At 39.0% G+C, this 10,895-nt stretch overlaps 1 protein-coding gene across 1 annotated transcript; it reads left to right on the forward strand.

Moving 5' to 3' along the window:
- The first annotated feature begins 7,710 nt into the window (after positions 1-7,710).
- On the forward strand, positions 7,711-10,895 carry LOC129409699 (macrophage mannose receptor 1-like). The gene is made up of 3 exons (XM_055156203.1): positions 7,711-7,846; positions 9,707-10,054; positions 10,546-10,895. The coding sequence occupies exons 1-3, from the start codon at positions 7,711-7,713 to the stop codon at positions 10,893-10,895; spliced, it is 834 nt and encodes a 277-aa protein (XP_055012178.1).

Here is a 10,895-nt window from a genome sequence, read left to right on the forward strand (position 1 = left end):
CTGAGGCTTTGTTTGACCTCTGCTGTCTGATCCACTCTCATTTTAAGAGTCTGATTACACAGAGGAAAGTCAGGTTTCTGCCTGAATCTTTTGGAGTAAATTAAGAAAAGGTCTAGTCGGTGCCCTGGGAGTGGCCTGAGAGACAGTAGACTGAGCATTTGTCAAAGCTGAAGCAGATCTCTCTAACACATGAGATTTAGAGACTTGTGATTAGGCAAAAAGAGTCCAGACGGAATTCAGATAAAAGTCCTATTACATTTTTGTGTATTTTGGGGTTATTTTTGTATTTGTAGATTTGGAGTACAAACTGGTCCAGATTCTTCTCAGAATGGTTGATCTGACTGAAAATAAGCGAGTGACAGATTTCCTTTACTGTTTTACATAACAGTAATTCCCTTTTATCAGAAGGTGGACAAACTATTATTAATGAATAAGAGAAAAGTGCATGGGCCCTCAGAATGGGAAAGAGCTTTAAAGTACAATTATTTACCAATAAAAGCCTACAAAAGGTTATTAAGACTTAATTCATAATGAACAAATACTTAATTAGTCATTCACTCAGAGTCATTAAGGCTTAATAACTACGTCATTACTACTTTAATTAACACTTAACTTCTACTTAATTAGCCTGTGCTGTAAATAGTTATTGATAATTATTTCATACTTAGTTACTCATGAACCAACCATTTGTGTGTGTATTTGTAAACACATATTTAAATACACATTTGAGCATTTTTTCATGATTAGTGTTATGAGAGAATGATGCTACAATGTAATGATAATTCAGGCATATATCTGTAAGTTCAGTCTTTTTGAGAGCTTTTCTAATTAGTTAAGACTAATTATGCTTTATTAAGTATTTCTTAAGACTGGCCTAATTCCAGAGTAATCATTATGGAATATTCACATTATTTTGTCATGTGATAATGATTAAGAAAAATCTGAATTCCACCCTGAGTTCATGATTAATTCAACCAGTAGCTAATACTTTTTTTGTAAACACTTCTGAAGTGAAAACTATTTGTACTCAGCGAAGTATTTCTTAAAGTACTAAAGGATCCATTATATAAGCCTCGAGTGTAATAACTGACTTTTCAGATCAACAGAGGTGACAACCAGCTCTACATAAAAAAAAGCCAAAAAACATAGATACAAATTATCTGGGTGTGTATTCATTTTTTCAGATCTGTGGAGAGGCGACGCCACTCACAGTCAGAATGCCTGTTTTTTCTTTTCTTTTTGAGCTATAAAACCACGTGTATTTGAACAAATGTGAGGTAGAGCTGTTTCATGTCACACAGTGGAACATTTTAAGTCGAGCAATAACATTTCCATAGAAACAAGCAGGTGATGGACCCCAACCAAAAAGTGACACAGTGCCGCTTTAAGATAAGAAAAACACAACTCTTTGCATTTAAAATAAGAAAATCTAATAATGCTTGAAATCAGAAAAACACATCAGATCATTTTTGTCAAATTGAATCTAGTCAAATAAAGTCAAATGTTCTTAATTTAAGTCACTTTGACTTCATTGCTCTTTATTGTTCTTTATTATTATTTATTATTATCTACTGTATTTATTGGAGATTTCTAGGAGGACTGCACTTGTGTACTGGGACACTTCTTCCAGAACATTACTCCAATTAGAGAGTAGAAACAGACACAGGAACGTATTTTTGGAGCTTTAATGTCCTTCAATCTTTTTAGCTACATCTGTCAGAGATGCAGACACAAACCGGACAAACCAAAGCCACCAGCAGTTGGGACAAAAGCAGGGCCCAGAGTGTGAAACAAAAGTAGTGGCTTATAGTCCGGAAATTACGGTAAACAGCTTATGTTCTGCAGAAGCTGAATATGAAAATCATTATACTCTTAAAGTGCGTTCTCTTTCCATACTCAAAGTTCATTCATTCATTGCTCAGAGTTGCCTGTTTCATTTGCTTTACACTGGATGCCCTTCCTGGTTCATCAGCACTCTTCATTTGTCCAGGTTTGGGACTAGCTCAAAGAAACATATTGTGTTTGTGTCTGCTATATCACAATATTCATCTAATGCAACTAAACGTCATCACAAACATCACTGTCATCATAACAAAGAGCCGTGCAGCTGTCAAAACCTCAGATGGAAAACTGTAGAGCACACGAGCAAGACGATGATTTAAAAAAAATTAATGCCAAAAAAACTACACAAACGGTGCAATTTCGAGTATTTTATAGCATTTTAGAGGTGTACAATGCCACAACTCAATAATATCAGCCAGTATAGCCTATACAGTGTTGGGGAGTAACAGATTACATGTACCGGCGTTACGTAATCAGAGTACAAATTATGAGTAATTGTATATATGTATATATATATATATATATATATATATATATATATATATATATATATATATATATATATATATATATATATATATATATATATATATATATATATATATATATATATAAGTTAAATGTCAAGCTACTGGCGCTGGTAAAAACAACCTGCATAGGCTCATGATGTCTGCACTACTGTCCTGTAGTGACCTGCCACACAAGGGGACACGAACACAAACACACACAAACACAAACACAACACACACACACAACACACACAAACACAAACACAAACACAAACACAAACACACAAACACACACAAACACAAACACAACACACACACAAACACAAACACAAACACAAACACACACAAAACACACAAAACACACACAAACACAAACACACACAACAACACACACAACACAACAAACACAAACACAAACACAAACACAAACACACACACACAAACACAAACACAAACACACACACCTTCATCATCGTCATCAACCTGAGAACGCGCGGGTCACGTCTCCTTCCATAGTTACTGCGCGAACACCGCTGTCCTCCCGTGCGCCGCGTGTGGACTGTTTTCTCTCGTACGCTGCGTAGATCGCGCTCCCTCCTGTGAGCCTCTAAAACCAGGACTAAACCAGTCCAGGACTAAACTAGGACTAAACCAGGACTGAACCAGGTCTAAACTAGGACTAAACCAGTCCAGGACTAAACTAGGACTAAACCAGGACTGAACCAGGTCTAAACTAGGACTAAAACAGGTCTAAACCAGGACTAAACCAGAACTAACCAGGTCTAAAATCAGGACTAGACTAAACCAGAACTAAACCAGGACTAAAATCAGGACTAGACTAAACCAGAACTAAACCAGAACTAACCAGGTCTAAAATCAGGACTAGACTAAACCAGGACTAAACCAGGTCTAAAATCAGGACTAAACCAGGTCTAAATTCAGGACTAAACCAGGTCTAAAATCAGGACTAAACCAGGACTAAAACCAGGACTAAACCAGGTCTAAAATCAGGACTAAACCAGGACTAAATCCAGGACTAAACCAGGTCTAAATTCAGGACTAAACCAGGACTAAATCCAGGACTAAACCAGGTCTAAAATCAGGACTAAACCAGGACTAAATTCAGGACTAAACCAGGACTAAAACGAGGACTAAACCAGGTCTAATATCAGGACTAAACCAGGACTAAAACCAGGACTAAACCAGGACTAAAACCAGGACTAAACCAGGTCTAAATTCAGGACAAAACCAGGACTAAATCCAGGACTAAACCAGGTCTAAAATCAGGACTAAACCAGGTCTAAAATCAGGACTAAACCAGGACTAAATCCAGGACTAAACCAGGTCTAAAATCAGGACTAAACCAGGACTAAAACCAGGACTAAACCAGGACTAAACCAGAACTAACCAGGTCTAAAATCAGGACTAGACTAAACCAGAACTAAACCAGGACTAAAATCAGGACTAGACTAAACCAGAACTAAACCAGAACTAACCAGGTCTAAAATCAGGACTAGACTAAACAGGACTAAACCAGGTCTAAAATCAGGACTAAACCAGGTCTAAATTCAGGACTAAACCAGGTCTAAAATCAGGACTAAACCAGGACTAAAACCAGGACTAAACCAGGTCTAAAATCAGGACTAAACCAGGACTAAATCCAGGACTAAACCAGGTCTAAATTCAGGACTAAACCAGGACTAAATCCAGGACTAAACCAGGTCTAAAATCAGGACTAAACCAGGACTAAATTCAGGACTAAACCAGGACTAAAACAGGACTAAACCAGGTCTAATATCAGGACTAAACCAGGACTAAAACCAGGACTAAACCAGGACTAAAACCAGGACTAAACCAGGTCTAAATTCAGGACTAAACCAGGACTAAATCCAGGACTAAACCAGGTCTAAAATCAGGACTAAACCAGGACTAAAACCAGGACTAAACCAGGACTAAACCAGAACTAACCAGGTCTAAAATCAGGACTAGACTAAACCAGAACTAAACCAGGACTAAAATCAGGACTAGACTAAACCAGAACTAAACCAGAACTAACCAGGTCTAAAATCAGGACTAGACTAAACCAGGACTAAACCAGGTCTAAAATCAGGACTAAACCAGGTCTAAATTCAGGACTAAACCAGGTCTAAAATCAGGACTAAACCAGGACTAAAACCAGGACTAAACCAGGTCTAAAATCAGGACTAAACCAGGACTAAATCCAGGACTAAACCAGGTCTAAATTCAGGACTAAACCAGGACTAAATCCAGGACTAAACCAGGTCTAAAATCAGGACTAAACCAGGACTAAATTCAGGACTAAACCAGGACTAAAACGAGGACTAAACCAGGTCTAATATCAGGACTAAACCAGGACTAAAACCAGGACTAAACCAGGACTAAAACCAGGACTAAACCAGGTCTAAATTCAGGACTAAACCAGGACTAAATCCAGGACTAAACCAGGTCTAAAATCAGGACTAAACCAGGACTAAAACAGGACTAAACCAGGACTAAATTCAGGACTAAACCAGGACTAAAACCAGGACTAAAACTAGGACTAAACCAGGTCTAAAATCAGGACTAAACCAGGACTAAATTCAGGACTAAACCAGGTCTAAAATCAGGACTAAACCAGGACTAAATCCAGGACTAAACCAGGTCTAAAATCAGGACTAAACCAGGTCTAAAATCAGGACTAAACCAGGACTAAATCAGGACTAAACCAGGACTAAAATCAGGACTAAACCAGGACTAAAACGAGGACTAAACCAGGTCTAAAATCAGGACTAAACCAGGACTAAATCCAGGACTAAACCAGGTCTAAAATCAGGACTAAACCAGGTCTAAAATCAGGACTAAACCAGGACTAAATCCAGGACTAAACCAGGTCTAAAATCAGGACTAAACCAGGACTAAAACCAGGACTAAACCAGGTCTAAATTCAGGACTAAACCAGGACTAAATCCAGGACTAAACCAGGTCTAAAATCAGGACTAAACCAGGGCTAAATCCAGGACTAAACCAGGTCTAAAATCAGGACTAAACCAGGTCTAAAATCAGGACTAAACCAGGACTAAATCCAGGACTAAACCAGGTCTAAAATCAGGACTAAACCAGGACTAAAACCAGGACTAAACCAGGTCTAAAATTCAGGACTAAACCAGGACTAAATCAGGACTAAAACTAAATCAGGACTACTAAACCAGGTCTAAAACCAGGACTAAACCAGACTAAATCCAGGACTAAACCAGGTCTAAAATCAGGACTAAACAGGTCTAAATTCAGGACTAAACCAGGACTAAACCAGGACTAAACCAGGTCTAAATTCAGGACTAAACCAGGACTAAACCAGGACTAAACCAGGACTAAACCAGGTCTAAAATCAGGACTAAACCAGGACTAAATCCAGGACTAAACCAGGTCTAAAATCAGGACTAAACCAGGTCTAAAATCAGGACTAAACCAGGACTAAATCCAGGAGTAAACCAGGTCTAAAATCAGGACTAAACCAGGACTAAATTCAGGACTAAACCAGGACTAAAACCAGGACTAAACCAGGTCTAAATTCAGGACTAAACCAGGACTAAATCCAGGACTAAACCAGGTCTAAAATCAGGACTAAACCAGGACTAAATCCAGGACTAAACCAGGTCTAAAATCAGGACTAAACCAGGTCTAAAATCAGGACTAAACCAGGACTAAATCCAGGACTAAACCAGGTCTAAAATCAGGACTAAACCAGGACTAAAACCAGGACTAAACCAGGTCTAAATTCAGGACTAAACCAGGACTAAATCCAGGACTAAACCAGGTCTAAAATCAGGACTAAACCAGGTCTAAAATCAGGACTAAACCAGGACTAAATCCAGGACTAAACCAGGTCTAAAATCAGGACTAAACCAGGACTAAATTCAGGACTAAACCAGGACTAAATCCAGGACTAAACCAGGTCTAAATTCAGGACTAAACCAGGACTAAAACCAGGACTAAACCAGGTCTAAAATCAGGACTAAACCAGGTCTAAATTCAGGACTAAACCAGGACTAAAACCAGGACTAAACCAGGACTAAAACCAGGACTAAACCAGGTCTAAATTCAGGACTAAACCAGGACTAAATTCAGGACTAAACCAGGTCTAAAATCAGGACTAAACCAGGACTAAATCCAGGACTAAACCAGGTCTAAAATCAGGACTAAACCAGGTCTAAAATCAGGACTAAACCAGGACTAAATCCAGGACTAAACCAGGTCTAAAATCAGGACTAAACCAGGACTAAAATCAGGACTAAACCAGGACTAAATTCAGGACTAAACCAGGTCTAAAATCAGGACTAAACCAGGACTAAATCCAGGACTAAACCAGGTCTAAAATCAGGACTAAACCAGGTCTAAAATCAGGACTAAACCAGGACTAAAATCCAGGACTAAACCAGGTCTAAAATCAGGACTAAACCAGGACTAAAACCAGGACTAAACCAGGACTAAAACCAGGACTAAACCAGGTCTAAATTCAGGACTAAACCAGGACTAAAACCAGGACTAAACCAGGTCTAAATCAGGACTAAACCAGGACTAAATCCAGGACTAAACCAGGTCTAAAATCAGGACTAAACCAGGTCTAAAATCAGGACTAAACCAGGACTAAATCCAGGACTAAACCAGGTCTAAATTCAGGACTAAACCAGGACTAAAACCAGGACTAAACCAGGACTAAAACCAGGACTAAACCAGGTCTAAAATCAGGACTAAACCAGGACTAAATTCAGGACTAATCCAGGTCTAAAATCAGGACTAAACCAGGACTAAATCCAGGACTAAACCAGGTCTAAAATCAGGACTAAACCAGGTCTAAAATCAGGACTAAACCAGGACTAAATCCAGGACTAAACCAGGTCTAAAATCAGGACTAAACCAGGACTAAATCCAGGACTAAACCAGGTCTAAAATCAGGACTAAACCAGGTCTAAAATCAGGACTAAACCAGGACTAAAACCAGGACTAAACCAGATCTAAACAATATGACACCTAACAGTAGGTTAGACGTCTGTTTTGATGAATTATACTCAAAGGAATTCAATCTGTTATCTTTTTTTTTTTTTTTTTTGTTTTTAGGTCTGTGTAGTTTGTCGGTGTCTCAAAACTACGTGTACCACTTCATAAATGAGGCTAAATCGTGGGAAGACGCTCAGTGCTTCTGCAGAGAAAACTACACAGACCTGGCCACAGTGAAGAGCATGACTGACATGGAGACACTCTCAAAACTAGAGTTGAAGCCTGGATCGGACTCTACAACAGAACAACTGGGGTCAAGAGAGAATGGCACTGGTCTCTGCCTGGAGTAGTTTTCCTCTTTAACATGGAAGACTGGAAGAGCGGTGAACCAAATGACCATGGTGGACTAGAGAACTGTGTGTTTGTTGACAGTTCAAAGAAGTGGTCCGATGCTGGCTGTCAGTATGATCGCTGTTTTATCTGCTACAACACCACCAGTGGTAAGAAGTGGGCTCTGGGCTGTAGAAATAAGGGCAGTCATTAAAAATAAGGTCATTAAAATATATATATTGACTGAATACAAAATAATAAGAACAAAATATATGGGCAGAACTTACATAAACTATCTGTGTAAGTAGATAAACTGACAGAAGTGAGGCTGCCAGTCTGCACCATGGGCCCCTCACACCAACACCAACACATGCACATACATCTTTCATATTTTCATACGCAGCAAAGTGGATGAAGTGTCTTGCCTAAGGACACAATGAGTTTTTGTCACTAGCGCCTCACTGTGGCACCTGGTGTTTCCAGTACTAACCAGACCAGACTCGGCTTAACTGAATATTATATTTTTTTTTTCAAAAAGATAATATTCAGTTTTAAATGGTTAATTAATGGAGTATAAAAAGATGAAAAGGATACTGGTGGAGCAGAGAACTGTGTGTTTGTGACAAAGATTCAAAGAAGTGTTATGATGAGACGAAGAGCAGATTTATTTGCTATAACAGTAAGAAATATAGTTACAGAGTTCATGACTAAAAATGTTATTTATTGATTTGAAACAAGGAGAGTGGACAGAAAACAATGACATCAGAGAGAAAAGATGCTCTGTGCCAGATTTAGACACAAGCTCCTTTCATCTGTAGTCCTTGGACACGTACAGAAGACATTAAAGAGCCTGTTTACTTTAAATCACCTCTAATAACATCAACAACAGTGACTCTTTAAAGGTGCACTATGCACTATGTCATTTTTTTGGTTGGGGCTCCATCACCTGCTTGCTTGTTTCTGTGGAGATGTCATTGCTCTGCCTGGAATGTCCCACAGTGTGACATTAAACAGTTCTACCTTACATTTATTCAGTTATTATTTTCAATTATTCAGGTGGCATAACTTGGTCTGGTTTGGTCCCGTTGGAGCCTCCACCAGAGAAGTTACACAGTGCACCTTTAAATAACCACAATCATTAAACATTTGAAACCATCAAAATAAATGAAGACTCAGTCTCATAAAGACAAAGTTTCAAATTCATCATAATGTTTTTAAAAATACAAACTTTTACTGTCATCAAAATCCTCTAAAATGTACAATTGTCCAATTCATCACAATTATTATCCTCTAAAATACAATCATCATCAACATTACCATCAAGACAAATGTCATGAGTGAAATACAACTCTTCAAGTACACAACACATGTACATGTACACAACACATGTACACAACACATCCACATGTACACAACACATGTACACAACACATCCACATGTACAGCACAATCAGTCAGAATGTTTCAACATTTAAAGAAGTCTGATGTTGACTGTCTGCTCAGAAGCCACAGTTTTCATGACAAAGTTTTTAAAAATCTGCAGTTGAAGCATGTTCCAGTTTTTTGCTGCTGTGTAAAGAAAGTCGACTGTGCCATTATAAAACCTTTAAAGGGGATGGTCCGATCAGAACTTACACATGAGTGAGATGTTCTAGTCATCTGCTCTGATCTTAACTGAAAGAAGGAATAAGAGAAGCATTGTGAAGAATTGTATGCAGCATCTCAGTTTATCTTTTTAAGGTCTTCTCTGCCTGGGACCAATAACGTAAACAACAAAAAAAACATTGCATGAAGAAAAGCCTTTAATGTCTGAGTGTCTGGGGAGTCTTGAATATGTCTACAGTTTGTAAGATTATTTTCATAACTTTATTTAGATGTTTCATTTGTTTATCAAAGGACAGAACCAAATCCAAACAACACAGCAGAAATTGGAAAGACACACACATTTTATTTCATTTTAAACTCTAAAATAAAGCAATTTGCTGTACTTTTGATCTTTAATCTTTGAATTGTTTTGATTAAAAATACAGGTTCATTCATAACATACAATGATTGTAAAAACTGGACTGCGGCTCAGCACTTCTGCAGAGATCAGCACACAGACCTGATCAGTGGACCGGACCAGTTAAATCAAATGGAAATAGGGACTGAAAGCTGCACATGTAATGAAACAAAAGACAATTGGTGGATCGGTCTGTCCAGAGACACCTGGGGCTGGTCTGATGGAAGCAACTCCTCATTCAGAAACTGGAGCATCAGTGATCCAGTTTTGAATAAAAGCTTCACCGATGACAACAAGGACTGTGTGAAAGTGGGACCTCAGGGAACATTTATCCGAGATTATTGTAACCAGACCAGACCCTTCATCTGCTACGACAGTAAGTTTACTTAAAGTGCATGTGACAGTTTTATGTTTTTTCTAATATGACTTTATTTTGTGTGAGTCAAGCAGCAGTTTGTGAAGAAAAGGTGAAACAAAAAGGTTGAATTACAGGATGTAGGCAGTGATCTATGCCATCCATTTTAAAGGTGCACTATGGAGGTTTTCTGGTGGAGGGTCTTGAACCTTCTTGTCCCTAAAGATATTGTTTTGCCTGGAATGTTCCACAGTATGGCATTAAACTTATCTCCATGGAGACAAAGCAGGTGATGCCACTAAACTCAGTATTTTACAGCAATAAAAACACTTGGATATAGAATTATCCAACACAGACGTGGAACATTCCAGACGAAGCAATAACATCTCCACGAGGCAAGAGAATGGCAAACCCTGCTCCAGAAAAGTTCCACAATGCCCCTTTAATTACAGTGTTTCTATTTCATGTGATTGTTTATTTTATCTTGGAAACACGGCCTGTTGTCTGTCCAGACCTTTTCATCCTGGTGAAAGAGAAAAAAACCTGGGAGGAGGCTCTGTACTACTGCAGACGAAATCACCGTGACCTGGCCTGGTTCATCGACCACACTCACCTGAAGAACATGGCCCAGCAGAGAGCCAAGGTGGCCGACAGCGACGCCGTGTGGGTGGGGCTGCACTACACCTGCTTTCTGGAGGCTTGGATCTGGGTGAACGGTCACTACGTCTCTGACACCAATGAGAACTGGAAGGTTCCAGGAGAGAGTCAGTGTGGAGTGGCTGGAGCCATGGAGAGAGACGGAGACAACAAGTGGGTCAAGAGGAATTCCAAGGAAACACTCAACTTCATCTGTGTGCGCTAA

This window comes from Boleophthalmus pectinirostris, unplaced genomic scaffold (assembly GCF_026225935.1).
Source record: "Boleophthalmus pectinirostris isolate CB_2022bp ecotype Guang Dong unplaced genomic scaffold, ASM2622593v1 HiC_scaffold_20, whole genome shotgun sequence".
Taxonomy (NCBI): domain Eukaryota; kingdom Metazoa; phylum Chordata; class Actinopteri; order Gobiiformes; family Gobiidae; genus Boleophthalmus; species Boleophthalmus pectinirostris.